This window comes from Oncorhynchus gorbuscha, linkage group LG09 (genome assembly GCF_021184085.1).
Source record: "Oncorhynchus gorbuscha isolate QuinsamMale2020 ecotype Even-year linkage group LG09, OgorEven_v1.0, whole genome shotgun sequence".
NCBI lineage: Eukaryota > Metazoa > Chordata > Actinopteri > Salmoniformes > Salmonidae > Oncorhynchus > Oncorhynchus gorbuscha.
The window spans coordinates 46431035-46457617 of record NC_060181.1 but is presented as its reverse complement, the minus strand read 5'-3'; the positions used below and the strand labels follow the sequence as shown (position 1 = coordinate 46457617).

The 26583-nt window shown below is 46.3% G+C and overlaps 1 protein-coding gene across 1 annotated transcript in view; it reads left to right on the top strand.

The window, feature by feature from the left end:
- The window catches only part of nudcd1 (NudC domain containing 1), a 44626-nt gene that overhangs the window by 5507 nt on the left and 12536 nt on the right, over nucleotides 1–26583 (top strand). Inside the window, exons 3-6 of the mRNA XM_046362592.1 lie at nucleotides 7967–8152; nucleotides 10315–10507; nucleotides 11670–11861; nucleotides 12983–13190. Coding sequence (XP_046218548.1) covers nucleotides 7967–8152; nucleotides 10315–10507; nucleotides 11670–11861; nucleotides 12983–13190 — 779 coding nt within the window. The remainder of the gene's footprint in view (nucleotides 1–7966; nucleotides 8153–10314; nucleotides 10508–11669; nucleotides 11862–12982; nucleotides 13191–26583) is intronic.

Below are 26583 nucleotides of genomic sequence, written 5' to 3'. Positions count from 1 at the left end.
TGTGTACATGACCAATACAATTTGTTTTGGGTAAATCCATTTGAATTTAACCACTTTTTGACAGTATCCCTTTTGATTCCAACAACACTTTCCATGTTTTCCCATGGAAGAAGTGGTCAGAAAATGACTTTTTGTACCTGAATTCCAAAACATTCATTAGATAAAGCTGTTCAAATTTGACCCATTTTGCACACCCCCACCATATTTTGAGCTCCATGTCTTCATCACTGGAAAAGGGATACAGTTGAATTTTATATAATTTATAAGCTTACAAACAGGGTTGTCCTTATTTAAACTTTTTTTTTCCATAAAAAAAGAATGAATCGTTTGAACCTTGAACATCAATTATCTAAAAAAGCATAAACTAATTCACATATGTTGAAACTTAGACCCTACTTTACATCATCGGAGGTTTTTGTATTGTGCCCGCCATCGGTTGAGACACAACATGCTCTTGAAAACAGGGTGGGTCTCATTTCAGTCATAGAAATATAATTCACAGAATTGACTATCCCTTCAAACCACTGCAATTTAGTTGGTACACCATTGAAATGTAAATTGAATTGACATTTTTACTTCTAATTACTACCACAAAGATGGCTGCCGGTCCTCCCACTGTCAACTTAAGTGGTCATGTCTATTCTATTATCTATATTTCTATGGTTTCCTATGGTGGATTGACAGTATACTTTAAAACAGCGATAATCCCATTCAAGTCAACATTCTCTGATGTGTGAGCCTCCAACCATATTTGTGGTACCATTTAAAAGTTAACATTTTCAATTTTATTCCCATTTTAGTACGTTTATCAGCCGAAACATGACACCCACCCTGTATTCAAGAGCATGTTGTCTCAACCGATGACAGGCACAACACAAAAAAACATCAGATGTCAAGTAGGGCTTAAGCTACAACATATGCGTTTTTAGATCATTGAAGTTTAAGCTAACAAAAAAAAGACAATGTTTAGGAAAGGGACATTTTACCGCGAGACACTATTTAGTTTTTTTAACCGAGTCTTTGTACATAATTATGAGTAGTGAAAGGTGTTTCAGACGTAATTATGCATCATATGTCATGTTTGTCATTTATTATCATGTCTTGTCCCTGTGCTCCCCATGCTATTCGTTTCCCTCTGCTGGTCTTATTTGGTTCTTTCCCTCCTTCTATCCCTCTCTCTCCCCCTCCCTCTCTCACTCTCTCGCTCTCTCTTCTCTCTATCGTTCCGTTCCTGCTCCCAGCTGTTCCTATTCCCCTAATCATCATTTAATCTTCCCACACCTGTTCCCGATCCTTTCCCCTGATTAGAGTCCCTATTTATTCCTTTGTGATCCGTTCCTGTCCCGTCGGTTCCTTGTATTGTATTCACCATGCTGTGATTGCGTTTCGCCCTGTCCTGTCGTGTTTTTGCTGTGATTGTGTATCGCCCTGTCCTGTCGTGTTTTTTTTGCCTTCATCAGATGCTGCGTGTGAGCAGGTGTCTCTGTCGACTACGGCCTGCGCCTACCCGAAGCGACCTGCAGTCTGTGGCCGCTTCTCCAGTTATTTCCCCTCTACAAGTCTAGAGGATTTCTGTTATTCCCTGTTTGGACTTAAATAAACTCTGTTTCTGTTAAGTCGCTTTTGGGTCCTCTTTCACTTGCATGACAGAAGGAACCGACCAAGGAATGGACCCAGCGACTTCAGACGCTCGTTACACTGCCGTCGAGATCCAAGGAGCCATGCTCGGCAGACACGAGCAGGAATTGTCTGCTGCTCGCCATGCCGTGGAGAACCTGGCCGCTCAGGTTTCCGACCTCTCTGGACAGTTCCAGAGTCTACGTCTCGTGCCACCTGTTACTTCCTGGCCTGCCGAGCCTCCAGAACCTAGGGTTAATAACCCACCTTGCTACTCCGGGCAGCCCACTGAGTGCCGCTCCTTTCTCACGCAGTGTGAGATTGTGTTCTCTCTCAACCCAACACATACTCTAGAGAGAGAGCTCGGGTTGCTTACGTCATTTCACTCCTTACTGGCCGGGCTCGAGAATGGGGCACAGCTATCTGGGAGGCAAGGGCTGATTGCTCTAACAAATTCCAGAACTTTAAAGAGGAGATGATTCGGGTTTTTGACCGTTCAGTTTTTGGTGGGGAGGCTTCTAGGGCCCTGGCTTCCTTATGCCAAGGTGAACGGTCCATAACGGATTATTCCATTGAGTTTCGCACTCTTGCTGCCTCTAGTGAGTGGAACGAGCCGGCGCTGCTCGCTCGTTTTCTGGAGGGACTCCACGCAGTGGTTAAGGATGAGATTCTCTCCCGGGAGGTTCCTTCAGATGTGGACTCTTTGATTGCTCTCGCCATCCGCATAGAACGACGGGTAGATCTTCGTCACCGGGCTCGTGGAAGAGAGCTCGCATCAACGGTGTTTCCCTGCTCCGCATCGCAACCATCTCCCTCCTCTGGCTTTGAGACTGAGCCCATGCAGCTGGGAGGGATTCGCATCTCGAATAAGGAGAGGGAACGGAGGATCACCAACCGCCTGTGCCTCTATTGCGGAGTTGCTGGACATTTTGTTAATTCATGTCCAGTAAAGCCAGAGCTCATCTGTAAGCGGAGGGCTACAGGTGAGCGCAACTACTCAAGTCTCTCCATCAAGGTCCTGTACTACTTTGTCGGTCCACCTACGCTGGACCGGTTCGGGTGCTACATGTAGTGCCTTGATAGACTCTGGGACTGAGGGTTGTTTCATGGACGAAGCATGGGTTCGGAAACATGACATTCCTTTCAGAGAGTTAGATAAGCCTACGCCCATGTTCGCCTTAGATGGTAGTCATCTTCCCAGTATCAGATTTGAGACACTACCTTTAACCCTCACAGTATCTGGTAACCACAGTGAGACTATTTCTTTTTTGATTTTCCGTTCACCGTTTACACCTTTTGTTTTGGGTCATCCCTGGCTAGTATGTCATAATCCTTCTATTAATTGGTCTAGTAATTCTATCCTATCCTGGAACGTTTCTTGTCATGTGAAGTGTTTAATGTCTGCCATCCCTCCCGTTTCTTCTGTCCCTACTTCTCAGGAGGAACCTGGCGATTTGACAGGAGTGCCGGAGGAATATCATGATCTGCGCACGGTCTTCAGTCGGTCCCGAGCCAACTCCCTTCCTCCTCACCGGTCGTATGATTGTAGTATTGATCTCCTTCCGGGGACCACTCCTCCTCGAGGTAGACTATACTCTCTGTCGGCTCCCGAACGTAAGGCTCTCGAGGATTATTTGTCTGTGTCTCTTGACGCCGGTACCATAGTGCCTTCTTCTTCTCCGGCCGGGGCGGGGTTCTTTTTTGTTAAGAAGAAGGACGGTACTCTGCGCCCCTGCGTGGATTATCGAGGGCTGAATGACATAACGGTTAAGAATCGTTATCCGCTTCCCCTTATGTCATCAGCCTTCGAGATTCTGCAGGGAGCCAGGTGCTTTACTAAGTTGGACCTTCGTAACGCTTACCATCTCGTGCGCATCAGAGAGGGGGACGAGTGGAAAACGGCGTTTAACACTCCGTTAGGGCATTTTGAGTACCGGGTTCTGCCGTTCGGTCTCGCCAATGCGCTAGCTGTTTTTCAGGCATTAGTTAATGATGTTCTGAGAGACATGCTGAACATTTTTGTTTTTGTCTATCTTGACGATATCCTGATTTTTTCTCCGTCACTCGAGATTCATGTTCAGCACGTTCGACGTGTTCTACAGCGCCTTTTAGAGAATTGTCTCTACGTAAAGGCTGAGAAGTGCTCTTTTCATGTCTCCTCCGTTACTTTTCTCGGTTCCGTTATTTCCGCTGAAGGCATTCAGATGGATTCCGCTAAGGTCCAAGCTGTCAGTGATTGGCCCGTTCCAAGGTCACGTGTCGAGTTGCAGCGCTTTTTAGGTTTCGCTAATTTCTATCGGCGTTTCATTCGTAATTTCGGTCAAGTTGCTGCCCCTCTCACAGCTCTTACTTCTGTCAAGACGTGTTTTAAGTGGTCCGGTTCCGCCCAGGGAGCTTTTGATCTTCTAAAAGAACGTTTTACGTCCGCTCCTATCCTCGTTACTCCTGACGTCACTAGACAATTCATTGTCGAGGTTGACGCTTCAGAGGTAGGCGTGGGAGCCATTCTATCCCAGCGCTTCCAGTCTGACGATAAGGTTCATCCTTGCGCTTATTTTTCTCATCGCCTGTCGCCATCTGAGCGCAACTATGATGTGGGTAACCGTGAACTGCTCGCCATCCGCTTAGCCCTAGGCGAATGGCGACAGTGGTTGGAGGGGGCGACCGTTCCTTTTGTCGTTTGGACAGACCATAAGAACCTTGAGTACATCCGTTCTGCCAAACGACTTAATGCCCGTCAAGCTCGTTGGGCGTTGTTTTTCGCTCGTTTCGAGTTTGTGATTTCTTACCGTCCGGGTAGCAAGAACACCAAGCCTGATGCCTTATCCCGTCTGTTTAGTTCTTCTGTGGCTTCTACTGATCCCGAGGGGATTCTTCCTTATGGGCGTGTTGTCGGGTTAACAGTCTGGGGAATTGAAAGACAGGTTAAGCAAGCACTCACGCACACTGCGTCGCCGCGCGCTTGTCCTAGTAACCTCCTTTTCGTTCCTGTTTCCACTCGTCTGGCTGTTCTTCAGTGGGCTCACTCTGCCAAGTTAGCTGGTCATCCCGGTGTTCGAGGCACTCTTGCGTCTATTCGCCAGCGCTTTTGGTGGCCGACTCAGGAGCGTGACACGCGCCGTTTCGTGGCTGCTTGTTCGGACTGCGCGCAGACTAAGTCGGGTAACTCTCCTCCTGCCGGTCGTCTCAGACCGCTCCCCATTCCTTCTCGACCATGGTCTCACATTGCCTTAGACTTCATTACCGGTCTGCCTTTGTCTGCGGGGAAGACTGTGATTCTGACGGTTGTCGATAGGTTCTCTAAGGCGGCACATTTCATTCCCCTCGCTAAACTTCCTTCCGCTAAGGAGACGGCACAAATCATTATTGAGAATGTATTCAGAATTCATGGCCTCCCGTTAGACGCCGTTTCAGACAGAGGCCCGCAATTCACGTCACAGTTTTGGAGGGAGTTCTGTCGTTTGATTGGTGCGTCCGTCAGTCTCTCTTCCGGGTTTCATCCCCAGTCTAACGGTCAAGCAGAGAGGGCCAATCAGACGATTGGTCGCATACTACGCAGCCTTTCTTTCAGAAACCCTGCGTCTTGGGCAGAACAGCTCCCCTGGGCAGAATACGCTCACAATCGCTTCCTTCGTCTGCTACCGGGTTATCTCCGTTTCAGAGTAGTCTGGGTTACCAGCCTCCTCTGTTCTCATCCCAGCTTGCCGAGTCCAGCGTTCCCTCCGCTCAAGCGTTTGTCCAACGTTGTGAGCGCACCTGGAGGAGGGTGAGGTCTGCACTTTGCCGTTACAGGGCACAGACGGTGAGAGCCGCCAATAAACGCAGGATTAAGAGTCCAAGGTATTGTTGCGGCCAGAGAGTGTGGCTTTCCACTCGCAACCTTCCTCTTACGACAGCTTCTCGTAAGTTGACTCCGCGGTTCATTGGTCCGTTCCGTGTCTCCCAGGTCGTCAATCCTGTCGCTGTGCGACTGCTTCTTCCGCGACATCTTCGTCGCGTCCATCCTGTCTTCCATGTCTCCTGTGTTAAGCCCTTTCTTCGCACCCCCGTTCGTCTTCCCTCCCCCCCTCCCGTCCTTGTCGAGAGCGCACCTATTTACAAGGTACATAGGATCATGGACATGCGTTCTCGGGGACGGGGTCACCAATACCTAGTGGATTGGGAGGGTTACGGTCCTGAGGAGAGGAGTTGGGTTCCGTCTCGGGACGTGCTGGACCGTTCACTCATCGATGATTTCCTCCGTTGCCGCCAGGATTCCTCCTCGAGTGCGCCAGGAGGCGCTCGGTGAGTGGGGGGTACTGTCATGTTTGTCATTTATTATCATGTCTTGTCCCTGTGCTCCCCATGCTATTCGTTTCCCTCTGCTGGTCTTATTTGGTTCTTTCCCTCCTTCTATCCCTCTCTCTCCCCTCCCTCTCTCACTCTCTCGCTCTCTCTTCTCTCTATCGTTCCGTTCCTGCTCCCAGCTGTTCCTATTCCCCTAATCATCATTTAATCTTCCCACACCTGTTCCCGATCCTTTCCCCTGATTAGAGTCCCTATTTATTCCTTTGTGATCCGTTCCTGTCCCGTCGGTTCCTTGTATTGTATTCACCATGCTGTGATTGCGTTTCGCCCTGTCCTGTCGTGTTTTTGCTGTGATTGTGTATCGCCCTGTCCTGTCGTGTTTTTTTTGCCTTCATCAGATGCTGCGTGTGAGCAGGTGTCTCTGTCGACTACGGCCTGCGCTTACCCGAAAAGCGACCTGCAGTCTGTGGCCGCTTCTCCAGTTATTTCCCCTCTACAAGTCTAGAGGATTTCTGTTATTCCCTGTTTGGACTTAAATAAACTCTGTTTCTGTTAAGTCGCTTTTGGGTCCTCTTTCACCTGCATGACATCATAGCGGTATTTTCAATTTTTTGCGTCGTGAGAGTTCACCCAAGGACGTCATTAGTTGATTGAGCCATGTTTTGTAGCAATTATTGTGGCCTTTTTTTTGCCGATTGCACGATCACGCTAGCAGCGTGTAAATATGGTTGTCCTTGTTTAATAGAGCCATTGGACTTGTCTCAACGACGTTCCTATCTGCCAAGACATTGCAGGATATCTAGAGTGACACCTTTGCCCTGGCTTTGTGAAGACTACCGCTGACGGGAGCCCTAATTCCTTGTCCAATTGTGTTTCCATCCTCCAAGGGAGGCTTTTAAAAATGGATAGTACTAGTTGCTACAGGTTCACAGGAGCTACAGTAGGGCAAAATAGTATTTGGTAAGCCACCAATTGTACAAGTTCTCCCACTTAAAAATATGAGAGGCCTGACACCACTGCTCTTGATTTAGTAAATAGAGGAAATTTCCACGACAAAGCCAACTGACATTTACTCCTGAGGTGCTGACTTGTTGCACCCTCGACAACTACTGTGATTATTATTTTTTGACCATGCTGGTCATTTATGAACATTTGAACATCTTGGCGATGTTCTGTTATAATCTCCATCTGACACAGCCAGAAGAGGACTGGCCACCCCTCATAGCCTGGATCCTCTAGGTTTCTTCCTAGGTTTTTGCCTTTCTAGGGAGTTTTTCCTAGCCACCGTGCTTCTACACCTGCATTGCTTGCTGTTTGGGGTTATAGGCTGGGTTTCTGTACAGCACTTTGATATATCAGCTGAGGGGCTATATAAATAAGATTGATTTGTATTGGTGGAGTTCGGCAGAGATATTGGTCCTTCTGGAAAGTTAATCTCCACAGTGGAACTGTCGAGCTCTGTCAGAGTGACCATCGGGTTCTTGGTCACCTCCCTGACCAAGGCCCTTCTTCCCGATTGCTTAGTTTGGCCGTGTGGCCAGCTCTCAAGAATCTTGGTGGTTCCAAACTTCTTCAATTTAATGATGGAGGCCACTGTGTTCCCTTCGATGCTGCAGAAATGGTTTGGTACCCTTCCCCATATCTGTTCCTCAACCCAATCCTGTCTCGGAGCTCTATGGACAATTCCTTTGACCTCGTGGCTTGGTTTTTGCTCTGACATGCACTGACAACTGTGGGTCCTTATGTAGACAGGTGTGTGCCTTTCCAAATAAATCTTGGCCAATCAATTGGATTTACCACAGGTGGACTCCAATCAAGTTGTAGAAACATCTCAATGATGATCAATGTAAACAGGATGCACCTGAGCTTAATTTCGGGTCTCATAGCAAAGGGTCTGAATACTTACGATGTGCAAGAGGGTAAAACAAAAAAAACTTGGGGGCCAAATAAACCCTGGCTTATACTATTTCATTCATAAACAGAATTCATAACAGAGATGAGGTTCTGTAGAAATCCTCCATTGATGACAGGAGACTGACAGGTCTTTGCATTTTGTTGACAGGACACGGCACTGGGGAAGCCCATAGAGGTATTCCACATGCCCTCTGACCCCACTGTGTGTGAGGAACATCTCTGTGCCTCTCTTAGCTTCACCTCTGCCACCTGGGCATCTCTCTCTGACGGTGCGGGCAGACTCTACCTCCTCAGAACCAGCATGAGAAGGGAGAATTGCAGTCTGAAGTGGGAGGTAAGAAGACTTGGACATGCAATATACTCATAATCAATGTTCAGATATTTGCCAACAACATTGCATCCACTTTCCACTTTAGTTTTTTCCCCAGATTATTTTTACATCCCATTTTAATAAAGGTCAGCAGTTATATCTCGCTTGAAAAAGAGATATCAATCTCAATGTTACTTGTTTGTGTTTGTCAAATTAACCTACCATAAACCGATGGTGGAATATATTAATCCAGGCCTGTTTTATCTTGAGTCCTCTTTTATATACCATTCTGAAGATCAGGTTTAGCATGTTGATAAGCTTGAAAGAAATTAATAACCTCTACTTAATCACAAGCCCAGCAATTCCAGCCAGTTAGACATTTGGGTAAAGCGTTACATGAACTTTATCCGCATTAATAACATAGGTTACCCAGCGACAAGAAATTCACATTAAATTAACATTATACATCATAATTTATATTTAACATTACATTTAAGTCATTTAGCAGACGCTCTTATCCAGAGCGACTTACAAATTGGTGCATTCACCTTATGACATCCAGTGGAACAGCCACTTTACAATAGTGCATCTAAATCTTTTAAGGGGGGGGGGGGTGAGAAGGATTACTTTATCCTATCCTAGGTATTCCTTAAAGAGGTGGGGTTTCAGGTGTCTCCGGAAGGTGGTGATTGACTCCGCTGTCCTGGCGTCGTGAGGGAGTTTGTTCCACCATTGGGGAGCCAGAGCAGCGAACAGTTTTGACTGGGCTGAGCGGGAACTGTACTTCCTCAGTGGTAGGGAGGCGAGCAGGCCAGAGGTGGATGAACGCAGTGCCCTTATTTGGGTGTAGGGCCTGATCAGAGCCTGGAGGTACTGAGGTGCCGTTCCCCTCACAGCTCCGTAGGCAAGCACCATGGTCTTGTAGCGGATGCGAGCTTCAACTGGAAGCCAGTGGAGAGAGCGGAGGAGCGGGGTGACGTGAGAGAACTTGGGAAGGTTGAACACTAGACGGGCTGCGGCGTTCTGGATGAGTTGTAGGGGTTTAATGGCACAGGCAGGGAGCCCAGCCAACAGCGAGTTGCAGTAATCCAGACGGGAGATGACAAGTGCCTGGATTAGGACCTGCGCCGCTTCCTGTGTGAGGCAGGGTCGTACTCTGCGGATGTTGTAGAGCATGAACCTACAGGAACTATAAAAGCTTTATAATGTATTTGACATGATTATTTATGGTATAAATGTACAAAAGCTGTAGCTTGTTATATGAAGCTTTACTAACGCTATGTCACATACTCAGTGGACAGTTTGTTAGGTACACCACCCCATTCATGAAAAATGATGAGCTCCTACAGTGTGAGTCACGTGGTCGTGGCTTGCTATATTTAGCAGGCATCAAGACATTGTTACTGTTCGATGTAACGTTAGAATGGGCAAAACGAGTGACCTAAGTGACATTGAGCGTAGTATGATCGTCGGTACCATGCGCCAGTCCCAGTATCACAGAAATGCCCGGCTTCCTGGACTTTTCACGTACGACAGTGTCTAGGGTTTACCGGCAAACCAAAAACATCCATTTAGCGTCAGCCCAATGGGCGAAAACGTTACGTTGATGAGAGGTCGAAGGAGAAAGACAAGAACTGTGCAAGCAAACAGGCGGGCCACAAACCGACAAATAACGGCGCAAAATGGGATCTCGGGGACGCACAACTCGTCGGTCCTTGTCACGGGTCGGCTAATGCAGCAGACGAACACACCGGGTTCCACTTGTATCAGCTAAAAACAAGAAGTAGTGGTTCCAGTGGGCACACAATTACCAACAATTGAGGCGTGGAAAAACATTGCCTGGGCTAACGAATCCCGCTACCTGTTGCGTCATGCTGCTGGCAGAGTCAAGATTTGGCGTAAGCAGCATGAGTCCATGGTGCCATCCTGCCTGGTGTCCTGGCACACATTAGATCCCTTGATACCAATTGAGCAACGTTTCCATGCCCCGATAAATTCAGGCTGTTCTGGAGGCGATGTGAGGTCCGTCCCGGTACTAGATGGGTATACCTAATAAACGGGTGTACCTAATATCTTGTTCTTATAGATACTACATTTCGTACCCACTGTGCATGGATTGATCTTAAAACTTAGAACACATTTCTGTCTGTGAACTAACTAGACTTTTGATTTTGTGTGTTTGTCAGCCCTTGTTCAGTGAGGAGATGGGGGAGCCCTTCACCATCCTCCACAGCATATCTCACGTCCAGGCTGGGGTCCACTCCATGGAGGTCCTGCTCCTCCGCATCCAGAAAGACCCATCATCGGACTCTGATGCAAAGGGAAGTGGCTACTCTGTTTCTTTGGAATGGATCACAGTCTCTAACACTGCAGAACAGGGTGAGTGGGGTGGGGCACTGTGTCTGCGTCCCAAATGGCACCCTATATTCCATATACTGCTCATAACACTAGGGGATGACGAAACCTAACTCTTCTATATGGATGATGGTATAATGAAGGAGTTGGGAATAGTAACTAAGTCATTCAGGATAATTTTGTGCCTCAGTTAAATTAAACATCTTATTCATGTGGAGATGGATAACTTCATTGTTTTTTTTGTTTCTCAGTGAAAGAGCATAATAAGTTGATGACGACTAGCTAATTAGCAGATTAGCTATGTGAGCATTTGTGGCATGTTTACCACCTTCATGCCCATCATTTCTATTATCAATGCCCATAATTTCTATTATCAAAGGTTGACCTACAGAAACGACATTTACTTAGGGTTTGGGAAAACGAAATGTGCGTTAATTGACTTTAATTTGCTCTGATATCTCAACTGTAGATCTGTGTCTTCCAAAATAAATGTTGCTAAGGAGAATCTTCATAAAAATTCTGTGCATTCGACCTGAAATATTTGTAAAGAAAAAGCCATATCTCAGACTGGCCAATAAAATATTAAGATGGGCAAAAGAACACAGACACTGGACAGAGGAACTCTGTCTAGAAGGCCACAAGCATCCCGGAGTCGCCTCTTCACTGTTGATATTGAGACTGGTGTTTTGTGGCTACTGTCTCTGGCTGCGTGGGGAAGAGTAATCCACTGAGACTCTGTGCCACAAAATGAGTGACAAAACATTACAAAACCTGGCCAAATAATTTCAAGTCATCAGTCTCAAGTCAAAGACGAGTCCCGAGTCTTGAGGCTCCAAGTAAAGTCGAGTCTCAAGTCATCAAATGTGAGACTCAAGCCCAAGTCATGTGACTCGAGTCCACACCTCTGAAATTGCATGTTTCTTTTGAGTCCGATAGCCTATGCATTCATTTTTGTCAATACGAAAATGTAACAATCCTCTCTGTAACAAGTTTTTTCTTAATTTGTATACTAGACAAATATTTAGAGGTAATAACTTGAATAATAATAAAAACGTGTAATGGTAATAGTGAAGTTGCAGAGAAAATACATGTATTCTGTATGAGAATTAAACCTGTAAATTGCAATCAAATCAGTCTAATAATGCTTGCACATGTATTCTGTGTGTGCTGTATCGGCCATTTTCAGGTCAGGAGAAGAAGTACAAGGTAAGGAAGAGGAAGATGCTGAGGGGGAAGTCAGTGCCCCACTATGCAGCGTTGGAGCCCCAAGGGAAAGGGCTAATGGTGGCTTCGGAGAAACCTTTTGTTTTCACACATGTGGACGGGGCACTGCTGGAGCAGCCTGCGGCACAGGCCATGGAGGTGGAGTCGAGCGCTGGTGGGTCAATGCTACATAGGAAATATAACATGAAGAAACTTTTAAGTATAATATATAATATATATGCCATTTAGCAGACGCTTTTATCCAAAGCGACTTACAGTCATGTGTGCATACATTCTACATATGGGTGCCATTGTTTCCACTGCTCAGGATTGGATAGAACATTATATATATATATATATATATATATATATATATATATATATATATATATATATATAGACCGACGTGTGCCTTTCCAAATCATGTACAATCAATTGAATTTACTCCAATCAAGTTGTATAAACATCTCAAGGATGATCAATGGAAACAGGATACACCTGAGCCCAATTTTGAGTTTCATAGCAAAGGTTTTGAATACTTATGTAAATAAGATATTTCATTCTATTTTTTGGGAGGTGGAATCAATGTAATCAATTTTAGAAAAATGTGATGTATATTTGGATATATGGTTCCATTTATAACATACACTGCCTTTTAATCAGCTATGATTCAGAGAGACTGATGTAGACTATTATGGAACTGTCAGTTTGTCAGAGGCCGACAGGACGGGTGTGGCATTGAGGTCTGTCATTGCGCATATGCCTAGCTGTTGAATCATTTTCAAATAGAGGAGGGTAATGCCTGAATGTTCCTTAAAGGGATGGGCTACAATTACAACATCTGTCTGATTCTCGGCCTGTTCCAGCTATTACCCCTCTAATAGGGTAGTCTGTGATTGCTACATACATTTCTCTAGACCCATCCCTCAGCGGTTTACCAAAATAGTGGCAGGGAGTCCGCTTTGCTGTTGCTTTGAACTGCAGATTGCCCTTTTTAATAAGAGTAATGTGTTTCTCATGCTGGTGTGGTGCGGACGGTCGGCCATTAGGCTAGTGATGATAAGAGCCTCAGAGCTCATGAGAGAATACCTCCCCAAGGAAAAAAATAACCTCAAACTGCAACATGACCTTTTATTATAGTTTTAGTTTCGGACTTGGTTTTCAGGGTAATTTGATACAGTTCATGCTTTGTATTACATGTTTAATTTATATATTAATCAGATACGAGTCTGTAGAAATCTTAATGTACTCAACATGATTGACATTTCATTTTTATTTCTCCCCCATGCCATTCAGATCCAATCTACTTCTGGCAGCAGACAATAGAGGATATAACTGTATCTGTGCGTATGCCCGAGGGCATCACCAAAGACGACGTGCTCTTCAAGCTCTCCATGGAAAATGTGAGTGTGGGGGTGCAGGGTTTTGCCCCCTTGCTGGAGGGGCAGCTGCATGCCCCTGTGGACCCCGAAGCCAGTGCCTGGATCATCAAAGACGAGAAAAGGTTAGCGGCCTTGGTCAAAAGTAGTGCACTACATGGGGAATAGGGTGCAATTTCAGATGCAGGCACACATCTGCTTTTACTCAGCCCAGAGTCATGAGTCGGATTTCCTTTAATGGTGAATTCGCTTTTGTGAAAATATCAGAGCATTACCACTATCTACAAACAAACAGGAAACTATAGTTTGACTCATATGAGAGTTAGTTTTTGTTCTCTATTTGTTAGATACCATTCAAATACAATTAGATTTTATTCATCACATGGTTCGTAAACAAACTGTAGACTAACAGTGAAATTCCTTCTACGGGTCCTTCCCAACAATGCAGAGGAGAAAATAGAGCAATAAAGGAAAAGTTATAACATAATACACAATGAGTATAACGATAATTTGGCTATATACTGGGGGTACCAGTACAATGTCAATGTGCAAGGGGTACAAGGTAATTGAAGTCAGTATTTAGTGTGCGTTTACTGTGAACACAGGCTGTACCCGCTTTAAGTTACAGTTTTAACAGTGTAGGCTACTGTGACTAACAAATGCATTAATATTCTCATACCATTATTACAGAGAATCAGACAATTTATGCTACCCTCTGCCTGTTGTCTACTTAGTTTATTCAAGCCTGTCTCAAAATACAACACTGTCCCTTTAAGACAAACAAAGCTCTTTACTAAAATACAACACTGTTACTTTTTCAAAGATGTCTAGAAACGCTCTTGTTGGAAGCAATCACTCCCTTATTGCTGACTGCAAATGATCTAAAACTGGGCTGATAACGCAATAATTAGCAAAGGATTTGAACAAAATGCTGCTCTCACTTTGATCTCAAAACAAGTGCTTCTACTCAGTGAAAGCACCGCCAGCATTCAAAAGTGACCAAAACATCAGCCAGGAAGCATAGGAACTGAGAAGTGGTCTGTGGTACCACCTAGACACCCCCAATAAAGGAGTGGTTCTGCAGGTGGTACCACAGACCACTTCTCAGTTCCTATGCTTCCTGGCTGATGTTTTGGTCACCTTTGAATGCTGGCGGTGCTTTCACTCTAGTGGTAGAATGAGACGGAGTCTACAACCCACACAAGTGTCTCAGTTAGTGCAGCTCATCCAGGATGGCACATCAATGCGAGCTGTGGCAAGGTTTGCTGTGTCTGTCAGCGTAGTGTCCAGAGCATGGAGGTGCTACCAGGAGACAGGCCAGTACATCAGGAGACCGTAGGAAGGCAACAACCCAGCAGCAGGACCGCTACCTCCGGCTTTGTGCAAGGAGGAGCACTGCCAGAGCCCTGCAAAATGACCTCTAGCAGGCCACAAATGTGCATGTGTCTCTCAAACGGTCAGAAACAGACTCCATGAGGGTGGTTTGAAGGCCCGACATCCACAGGTGGGGGTTGTGCTTACAGCCCAACACCGTGCAGGACGTTTGGCATTTGGCAGAGTACACCAAGATTGGTAAATTCGCCACTGGCGCCCTGTGCTCTTCCCAGATGAATTCAGGTTCACACTGAGCACGTGACAGACGTGACAGAGTTGGAGACGCCGTGGAGAACGTTCTGCTGCCTGCAACATCCTCCAGCATGACCGGTTTGGCGGTGGGTCAGTCATGGTGTGGGGTGGCATTTCTTTGGGGGGGCCGCACAGCCCTCCATGTGCTCGCCAGAGGTAGCCTGACTGCCATTAGGAACCGAGATGAGATCCTCAGACCCCTTGTGAGACCATATACTGGTGCGGTTGGCCCTGGGTTCCTCCTAATGCAAGACAATACTAGACCTCATGTGGCTGGAGTGTGTCAGCAGTTCCTGCAAGAGGAAGGCATTGATGCTGTGGACTGGCCCGCCCGTTCCCCAGACCTGAATCCAATTGAGCACATCTGGGACATCATGTCTCGCTCCATCCACCACAGACTGTCCAGGAGTTGGCGGATGCTTTAGTCCAGGTCTGGGAGGAGATCCCTCAGGAGACCATCCGCCACCTCATCAGGAGCATGCCCAGGCATTGTAGGGAGGTCATACAGGCATGTGGAGGCCACACACACTACTGAGACTCATTTTAACTTGTTTTAAGGACATTTCATCAAAGTTGGATCAGCCTGTAGTGTGGTTTTCCACTTTTAATTTTGAGTGTGACTCCAAATCCAGACCTCCATGGGTTGATAAATTTGATTTCCTTTGATAATTTTTGTCTGATTTTGTTGTCAGCACATTCAACTATGTAAAGAAAAAAGTATTTAATAAGAATATTTCATTCATTCAGATCTAGGATGTGTTATTTTAGTTTTCCCTTTATTTTTTTGAGCAGTGTATATATATTTTTTAATTTGAGTTAGGCTATATGATCAAACCGGTAATAGATCCATTGTTGTATTATTTGTGAAGCATAGCAGAGTCAGCATACATTTCAATATTTTTTATTTTATTTTACTGGGGTGATGGTGCCTGTGTTATGCTGGTGAATGAGGACCCAAAAGCGACTTAACAGAAACAGAGTCTTTATTCCAGTCTTAAACAAAACGATAATCCTGGAAATTATCTTAGGTAAATACAAAACAGGAAAACTGAAATCCTCTCGTCAGTAGAGAGGAACGACTGGAGACGCGACCACAGACTGCAGGTCGCTTCGGGAAGGCACAGGCCGTAGCTGACATAGACACCTGCTCACACGCAGCATCTGAAAAAGGCAAAAACACGACAGGGCGGAACAAGGACACAGAACAGCAAACATCAAACAAGGATCCGACAAGGACAGAAGCGGAAAACAGAGGGAGAAATAGGGACTCTAATCAGAGGGTAAAATAGGGGACAGGTGTGAAAGAGTTAGTGAGGTAGTTAGGAGAATGAGGAACAGCTGGGAGCAGGAACGGAACGATAGAGAGAGAGAGCGAGAGAGGGAGAGAGGGAGGGGGAGAGAGAGGGATAGAAAGAGGGAAAGAACCTAATAAGACCAGCAGAGGGAAACGAATAGAAGGGAAGCACAGAGACAAGACATGATAATCAATGACAAAACATGACAGTACCCCCCCACTCACCGAGCGCCTCCTGGCGCACTCGAGGAGGAACCCTGGCGGCAACGGAGGAAATCATCAATCAACGAACGGTCCAGCACGTCCCGAGATGGAACCCAACTCCTCTCCTCAGGACCGTAACCCTCCCAATCCACTAAGTACTGGTGACCACGTCCCCGAGAACGCATGTCCATGATCTTCCGTACCTTGTAAATAGGTGCGCCCTCGACAAGGACGGGGGGGGGAAGACGAACGGGGGCGCGAAGAAAAGGCTTGACACAGGAGACATGGAAGACAGGGTGGACGCGACGAAGATGTCGCGGAAGAAGCAATCGCACAGCGACAGGATTGACGACCTGAGAGACACGGAACGGACCAATGAACCGCGGAGTCAACTTGCGAGAAGCTGTCGTAAGGGGAAGGTTACGAGTGGAAAGCCACACTCTCTGACCGCGACAATACCTAGGACTCTTAATCCTACGTTTATTGGCGGCTCTCACAGTCTGCGCCCTGTAACGGCAAAGTGCAGACCTGACCCTGCTCCAGGTGCGCTCACAACGTTGGACAAAAGCCTGAGCGGAGGGAACGCTGGACTCGGCGAGCTGGGACGAGAACAGAGGAGGCTGGTACCCAAGACTACTCTGAAACGGATATAGCCCGGTAGCAGACGAAGGAAGCGAGTTGTGAGCGTATTCTGCCCAGGGGAGCTGTTCTGCCCAAGACGCAGGGTTTCGAAAAGAAAGGCTGCGTAATATGCGACCAAACGTCTGATTGGCCCTCTCTGCTTGACCGTTAGACTGGGGATGAAAACCGGAAGAGAGACTGACGGAAGCACCAATCAAACGACAGAACTCCCTCCAAAACTGTGACGTGAATTGCGGGCCTCTGTCTGAAACGGCGTCTAACGGGAGGCCATGAATTCTGAACACATTCTCAATGATGATTTGTGCCGTCTCCTTAGCGGAAGGAGGCTTAGCGAGGGGAATGAAATGTGCCGCCTTAGAGAACCTATCGACAACCGTAAGAATCACAGTCTTCCCCGCAGACGAAGGCAGACCGGTAATAAAGTCTAAGGCGATGTGAGACCATGGTCGAGAAGGAATGGGAAGTGGTCTGAGACGACCGGCAGGAGGAGAGTTACCTGACTTAGTCTGCGCGCAGTCTGAACAAGCAGCCACGAAACGGCGCGTGTCACGCTCCTGAGTAGGCCACCAAAACCGCTGGCGAATAGAAGCAAGCGTACCCCGAACGCCGGGGTGGCCAGCTAACTTGGCAGAGTGAGCCCACTGAAGAACAGCCAGACGAGTAGAGACAGGAACGAAAAGAAGGTTACTAGGACAAGCGCGCGGCGACGCAGTGTGAGTGAGTGCTTGCTTTACCTGTCTCTCAATTCCCCAGACAGTCAACCCGACAACACGCCCTTCAGGGAGAATCCCCTCGGGGTCGGTAGAAGCCACAGAAGAACTAAAGAGACGTGATAAGGCATCAGGCTTGGTGTTCTTATTTCCCGGGCGATAAGAAATCACGAACTCGAAACGAGCGAAAAACAACGCCCAACGAGCTTGACGTGCATTAAATCGTTTGGCAGAACGGATGTACTCAAGGTTCTTATGGTCAGTCCAAACGACAAAGGGACGGTCGCCCCTCCAACCACTGTCGCCATTCGCCTAGGGCTAAGCGGATGGCGAGCAGTTCGCGGTTACCCACATCATAGTTGCGTTCCGATGGCGACAGGCGATGAGAAAAATAAGCGCAAGGAAGGACCTTATCGTCAGAATGGAAGCGCTGGGACAGAATGGCTCCCACGCCCACCTCTGAAGCGTCAACCTCGACAATGAATTGTTTAGTGACGTCAGGAGTAACAAGGATAGGAGCGGATGTAAAACGCTTCTTGAGGAGATTAAAAGCTCCCTGGGCGGAACCGGACCACTTAAAGCACGTCTTGACAGAAGTAAGAGCTGTGAGAGGGGCAGCCACTTGACCGAAATTACGAATGAAACGCCGATAGAAATTAGCGAAACCGAGAAAGCGCTGCAACTCGACACGTGACTTAGGAACGGGCTAATCGCTGACAGCCTGGACCTTAGCGGGATCCATCTGAATGCCTTCAGCGGAAATAACAGAACCGAGAAATGTGACAGAGGAGACATGAAAGGCGCACTTCTCAGCCTTCACGTAGAGACAATTCTCTAAAAGGCGCTGGAGTACACGTCGAACGTGCTGAACATGAATCTCGAGTGACGGTGAAAAAATCAGGATATCGTCAAGGTAAACGAAAACAAAGATGTTCAGCATGTCTCTCAGTACATCATTAACCTCTTAGGCCGACCCACACCGCATTCGGTCGCGTAATCATAGCCTCAAGCTCATTACCATAACGCAACGTTAGCGATTTCTAAAAATCGCAAATGAAATGAAATAAATATGCCTGTTCTCAAGCTTATCCTTTTCTTAACAATCCTGTCGTCTCAGATTTTCAAAATATGCTTTAGAACCAGAGAAAATCAATAATTTGTGTAAGAGTGGTGATAGCTAGCTTAGCATTTAGCGTTAGCATTTAGCACGCAACATATTCACAAAAACCAGCAAAGGGATCAAATAAAATAATTTACCTTTGAAGAACTTCAGATGTTTCAATGAGGAGACTCTCAGTTACATAGCAGATGTCCAGTTTTTCCTGAAAGATGTTTGTGTAGGACACAACGTTCCATTTTGTTACTATGCATTTGGCTACCGAAACTAACCGAAAATTCAGTCACCTACACGTCAAACTTTTTCCGAATTAACTCCATAATATCGACTGAAACATGGAAAACGTTTGAATCCATCCTCAAGGTGTTTTGTCATATATCTCTTCATTGAAATGCCATTCCTGGAAGCCTGCATTGTTCTCAGATTCGGATGGAAAAATACTGGTAGGTGACTTTTGCGCACCAATTTCCACACAGACACCGTGCGGGACCCCTGGTAAATGTAGTCTCTTATGGTCAATCTTCCAATGATATGCCTACAAATACGTCACAATGCTGCAGACACCTTGGGGAAACGATAGGAAGTGTCCGTTCATTCCTGTCGCATTCACAGCCATATAAGGCGATCATGGAAAACGTGCCATCAGAAATCCTGTTGATTTCCTGGTCGCTCAAACATCTTGGTTTTGCCTGTAGGTTTTGTTCTAAGGCACTCACAGTGAAAATCTTTGCAGTTCTGGAAACGTCAGAGTGTCTTCTTTCCAAAACTATCAATTCCAAGCATAGTCGAGCATCTTTTCGTGACAAAATATTGCGCTAAAAACGGGCACGTCTTTTTATCCAAAAATGAAATACTGCCCCTAGAGTCTTAACAGGTTAACTAATGCCTGAAAGACAGCTAGAGCATTAGCGAGACCGAACGGCAGAACCCGGTATTCAAAATGCCCTAACGGTGTGTTAAACGCCGTTTTCCACTCGTCCCCCTCTCTGATGCGCACGAGATGGTAAGCGTTACGAAGGTCCAACTTAGTAAAGAACCTGGCTCCCTGCAGAATCTCGAAGGCTGACGACATAAGGGGAAGCGGATAACGATTCTTAACCGTTATGTCATTCAGCCCTCGATAATCCACGCAGGGGCGCAGAGTACCGTCCTTCTTCTTAACAAAAAAAACCCCGCTCCGGCGGGAGAGGAAGAAGGCACCACGGTACCGGCGTCGAGAGAAACAGACAGATAATCCTCGAGAGCCTTACGTTCGGGAGCCGACAGAGAGTATAGTCTACCCCGAGGGGGAGTGGTCCCCGGAAGGAGATCAATACAACAATCATACTACCGGTGAGGGGGAAGGGAGTTGGCTCTGGACCGACTGAAGACCGTGCGCAGATCATGATATTCCTCCGGCACTCCTGTCAAATCACCAGGTTCCTCCTGAGAAGAGGGGACAGAAGAAACAGGAGGGATAGCAGACATTAAACACGTCACATGACAAGAAACGTTCCAGGATAGGATAGAATTACTAGATCAATTAATAGAAGGATTATGACATACTAGCCAGGGATGACCCAAAACAACAGGTGTAAAAGGTGAACAAAAAATCAAAAAGGAAATGGTCTCACTGTGGTTACCAGATACTGTGAGGGTTAAAGGTAGTGTCTCACATCTGATACTGAGGAGAAGACTACCATCTAAGGCGAACATGGGCGTGGGCTTCCCTAACTGTCTGAGAGGAATGTCATGTTTCCAAGCCCATGCTTCGTCCATAAAACAACCCTCAGCCCCAGAGTCTATCAAGGCACTGCAGGAAGCAGCCGAACCGGTCCAGCGTAGATGGACCGACAAGGTAGTACAGGATCTTGATGGAGAGACCTGAGTAGTAGCGCTCACCAGTAGCCCTCCGCTTACTGATGATCTCTGGCTTTTACTGGACATGAAATGACAAAATGTCCAGCAGAACCGCAATAGAGGCAAAGGCGGTTGGTGATTCTCCGTTCCCTCTCCTTAGTCGAGATGCGAATACCTCCCAGCTGCATGGGCTCAGTCTCTGAGCCGATGGGAGGAGATGGTTGAGATGCGGAGAGGGGGAACACCGTTAACGCGAGCTCTCTTCCACGAGCTCGGTGACGAAGATCTACCCGTCGTTCTGTGCGGATGGCGAGTGCAATCAAAGAGTCCACGCTGGAAGGAACCTCCCGGGAGAGAATCTCATCTTTAACCTCAGCGTGGAGTCCCTCCAGAAAACGAGCGAGCAACGCCGGCTCGTTCCAGTCACTGGAGGCAGCAAGAGTGCGAAACTCTATAGAGTAATCCGTTATGGATCGATCACCTTGACATAGGGAAGCCAGGGCCCTGGAAGCCTCCTTCCCAAAAACTGAACGATCAAAAACCCGTATCATCTCCTCTTTAAAGTTCTGATAATCGTTAGTACACTCAGCCCTTGCCTCCCAGATAGCTGTGCCCCACTCCCGAGCCCGACCAGTAAGGAGTGATATGACGTAGGCGATCCGAGCTCTCTCTCTTGAGTATGTGTTGGGCTGGAGAGAGAACACAATATCACACTGGGTGAGAAAGGAGCGGCACTCAGTGGGCTGCCCAGAGTAACATGGTGGGTTATTAACCCTAGGTTCCGGAGACTCGGAAGACCAGGAAGTAGCTGGTGGCACGAGACGAAGACTCTGAAACTGTCCTGAGAGGTCGGAGACCTGAGCGGCCAGGGTCTCAACGGCATGACGAGCAGCAGACAATTCCTGCTCGTGTCTGCCGAGCATTGCTCCCTGGATCTCGACGGCAGTGTTGCGAGAATCCGTAGTCGCTGGGTCCATTCTTGGTCGGATCCTTCTGTTATGCTGGTAAATGAGGACCCAAAAGCGACTTAACAGAAACAGAGTCTTTATTCCAGTCTTAAACAAAACAATAATCCTGGAAATTATCTTAGGTAAATACAAAACAGGAAAACTGAAATCCTCTCGTCAGTAGAGAGGAACGACTGGAGACGCGACCACAGACTGCAGGTCGCTTCGGGAAGGCACAGGCCGTAGCTGACATAGACACCTGCTCACACGCAGCATCTGAAGAAGGCAAAAACACGACAGGGCGGAACAAGGACACAGAACATCAAACATCAAACAAGGATCCGACAAGGACAGAAGCGGAAAACAGAGGGAGAAATAGGGACTCTAATCAGAGGGCAAAATAGGGGACAGGTGTGAAAGAGTAAATGAGGTAGTTAGGAGAATGAGGAACAGCTGGGAGCAGGAACGGAACGATAGAGAGAGAGAGCGAGAGAGGGAGAGAGGGAGGGGGAGAGAGAGGGATAGAAAGAGGGAAAGAACCTAATAAGACCAGCAGAGGGAAACGAATAGAAGGGAAGCACAGGGACAAGACATGATAATCAATGACAAAACATGACAGCCTGCATCTGATGCTTAGTATTAGCGTATTAGCAGCACACTGCTAGTCCACTTCTCAACATCCCTCCCTTGTCCCCTTTCCTCCACTGACACTGACCAAAAAGGGACAGCGTCTTCCAACTTATGGGGCTTCATTATTTCTGCCTCGTGCACAAATTCATGTTACTCCTATGAACAGAGAAAGTTAAATATTCCTTGATATTAAAAAAGACCCAAGCCGCTAATAATAACAACACACGCCTATAGATACTTTCCTACTCATTCATTACTGCTGCAGTGCTTGTTGTAGCACTAAGTGGAAATAGGAAGAACGTGCTTTTGAACGTGCATTGGAAAGTATTCAGACCCCTTGAGGTTAGGTCATAGCCTAAAATGTATTCATTAGTTTTTTTCACATCAATCTATCAATCTGCCTAGTTAAATAAAGGTTAAATAAAAACACAATACCACAACGACAAAGAACAAACAAAAATTACAACTGAAATCACATTTACACAAGTATACAGAATATTTTACTCAGTACTTTGTTGAAGCACATTTGGCAGCGAGTCTTCTTGGGTATGATGCTATAACTTGGCACATCTGTATTTGGGGAGGTTCTCCCATTCTTCTCTCCCATTCTTCTCTGCAAATCCTCTCAATCTCTGTCAGGTTGGATAGGGAGCGTTGCTGCACAGCTTTTTTCCAGTCCGGGCTCTGGCTGGGCCACTCAAGGAAATTCAGAGACTTGTCCCGAAGCCACTCCTGCATTGTCTTGGCTTTGTGCTAAGTGTCGGTGTCCTGTTGGAAGGTGAACCTTCGCCCCAGAACGTGGGTCCTGAGCATTCTGGAGCAAGTTTTCAATCTTGGATCTCTCTGTTCTTTGCTCCGTTCATCTTTGCCTCGATCCTGACTAATCTCCGAGTCCCTGCCGCTAAAAAACGTCCCCACAGCAAGATTCTGCCACCTCCGTGCTTCACTGTAAGGATGGTATTGGCCAGGTGATGAGCAGTGTCTGGTTTCCTCCACACGTGACGCTTGGCATTCAGGCCAAAGACTTCAATCTTAGTTTCATCAGACTGGAGAATAATGTTTCTCATGGTCTGAGGGTCCTTTAGGTGCCTTTTGGCAAACTCAGAGCGGGCTGTCGTGCCTTTTACTGAGGAGTGGCTTCTGTCTAGCCACTCTACCATAAAGGCCTTATTTGTGGAGTGCTGCAGAGATGGTTGTCGTTCTGGAAGGTTCTCCCATCTCCACAGAGGAACTCTGGAGCTCTGTCACCTCCCTGACCAAGGCCCTTCTCCCCCGATTGCCCAGTTTGGCCAGCTCTAAGAAGAGTCTTGGTGGTTCCAAACTTCTTCCATTTAAGAATTATGGAGGCCACTGCGTTCTTGAGGACCTTCAATGCTGCAGAAATGTTTTGGTACCCTTCCCCAGATCTGTGTCTCGACGCAATCCTGTCTTGGAGCTATACGAACAATTCCTTCAACCTCGTGGCTTGGTTTTCGCACTGACAACTGTGGGACCTTATATAGGCAGATGTGTGCCTTTCCAAATCATGTCCAATCAATTGAATCTACAACAGGTGGACTCCACAAACAAGTTGTAGAATCATCTCAAGGATGATCAATGGAAACAGGACTCACCTGAACTCAATTTCGAGTCTCATAGCAAAGGGTCTGAATACTTATTTACATAAGTTATTTCTACATTTGCAGTTTTTGCTTTGTCATTATGTTGTAATGTGTGTAGATTATTGTGGATTTTATTTGATCCATTTTAGAATAAGGCTGTAAACGTGACAAAATGTGGAAAATTTGAGGGGTCTGAATACTTTCCAAATGCACTGTACATATGAAGTGGGTAAAACAGTATGTAAACATTAAGGTGTTCAATGACCATGTACATAGGGCAGCAGTCTCTAAGGTGCAGGATAGAGTACCTGGTGGTAGCAGGCTGGTAACAGTGACTGACTAGTTCAGTGCAGGTTACTGGGCGGAGGCCGGCAGTCTGATGGCCTGGAAATAGAAGCTATTTTTCAGCCTCTCTGTCCCAGATTTGATTCACCCGTACTGTCTCCTTCTTCTAGATGCTAGCGGGGTTAACAGACCGTGGCTCGGGTGGCTATGTCATTGCAGTGGTGTAAAATACTTCAGTAAAAATACTACAGTAGTATTTTTACTTATCTGTACCTTTTACTATTCATATTTTTGAGTACTTTTACTCCTTGTGTTGAGGATCAGTGTAGCGTAGGTGTTGTTACTTACCATCACCACCTCGGGTTGGCCTGTCAGGAAGTCCAGGACCCAGTTGCACAGGGTGGGGTTCAGACCCAGGGCCCTGAGCTTACCGATGAGCTTGGAGGGCACTGTAATGTTGAAGGCTGCGCTGTATTCAATGAACAGCATTCTTGCATAGGGGTATCCCTCTTGTCCAGATGGAATAGGGCAGTGTGCAGTGCGATGGGGCAGTGTGCAGTGCGTGGATCTGTTGGGGAGCTATGCAAATTGTAGTGGGTCAGGGATGTCTGAAGTGAGTGCTAGTCATTTAGTTCACTTACCTTAGCTTTCTCGGGTACAGGAACAATGGTGGACATTTGAAGCAAGTGAGGACAACAGACTGGGTTAAGGAGAGATTGAATGTCTGTAAACACACCAGCCAGCTGTTTTGCACATGCTTTGAGGACGTGGCTTGGGATGCTGTCTGGGCTGGCAGCCTTGCAAGGCTTTTTATTTATTCATGTTATTTAACCTTTATTTAACTAGGCATGTCAGTTAAGAACTATTTATTATTTACAATGACGGCCTACGCCGGCTAAACCCGGACGAAGCTGGGCCAGTGAGCCCCTATTGGTTAACACTCTTAAATGTCTTACTCATGTCTGCCACAGAGAACAAAAGCTCACAGTCCTCCCCCTGTGATGGCTAATTTCTTTATTATCAAATGAGGAGAGACAAACTTATCACACAAGTCAGAGTTATACTTTCACTAAATATTTAATCACTTATTAATAAGGGAGCAGGTCAATACAACGCACACATATAAAGTTAATCAATTGAGTGCTCTACGATAATGATGGCTGGTCGACGATTCACGCTCAGATGATTCGTTAAGAGCCCCGAAACAAAAGTACAAAGGTATTTTATAGCCAAGAATACACCCCTTTCAAACTATAGTTTTGGCAAGTCAGATAGGACATATACTTTGTGCATGACACAAGTAATTTGTCCAACAATTGTTTACAGACAGATTATTTCACTTATAATTCACTGTATCACAATTCCAGTGGGTCAGAATATTATATACACTAAGTTGACTGTGCCTTTAAACAGATTGGAAAATTCCAGAAAATGATGTCACGGCTTTAGAAGCTTCTTATAGGCTAATTGACATAATTTGAGTCAATTGGAGGTGTATCTGTGGATGTATTTCAAGGCCTACCTTCCAACTCAGTGCCTCTGCTTGACATCATGGGAAAATCTAAAGAAATCAGCCAAGACCTCAGAAGAAAAGTTGTAGACCTCCAAGTCTGGTTCATCCTTGGGAGCATTTTCCAAACGCCTGAAGGTACCACGTTCATCTGTACAAACAGTAGTACGCAAGTATAAACACCATGGGACCACGCAGCTGTTATACCACTCAGGAAGGCGATGTGTTCTGTCTCCTAGAGATGAATGTGCTTTGGTGCAAAAAGTGCAAATCCATCCCAGAACAACAGCAAATGATCTTTTGAAGATGCTGGAGGAAACGGGTACAAAAGTATCTGACCCCAAGCATATTTCCAAAGTTGTGTCAAATGGCTTAAGGACAACAAAGTCAAGGTATTGGAGTGGCCGTCATAAATCCCTGACCTCAATTCCATAGACAATTTGTGGGTAAACTGAAAAAGCGCATGTGTGCAAGGAGGCCTACAAACCTGACTCAGTTACACCAGCTCTGTCAGGAGGAATGGGCCAAAATTCACCCAACTTATTGTGGGAAGCTTGTGGAAGGCTACCTGAAACGTTTGACCCAATTTAAAGGGAATGCTACCAAATACTAATTGAGTGTATGTAAGCTTCTGACCCATTGGGAATGTGATGAAAGAAATAAAAGCTGAAATAAATAATTCTCTCTACTACTATTCTGACATTTCACATTCTTAAAATAAAGTGGTGATCCTAACTGACCTATGACAGGGAATTTTTACTAGGATTGAATGCCAGGAATTGTGAAAAACTGAGTTTAAATGTATGTAAACTTCCGTCTTCAACTGTACATGACAAACAACAGATGGGTCACAAGGTTAGCATAGAATGGGTCACAAGGTTAAGATTTGTATGAAAGATACCTATAATTCATAGCAGACTGTTTCTGCTGTAAAAACAGTCATCTTTGTGTATAGACCAGAGTCTGGCCCTGGGGTCATCTCTCCCTGGTACCATATAAAACAGAAACATTAACTCATGCTCTGGAATGCTCTTTAGGTTTTACCACCCAAAAGACATCTTAAATCTCCTGTCAGTGTTATCTCCCAGAGGTCAATCCTCAGTAGAACACACA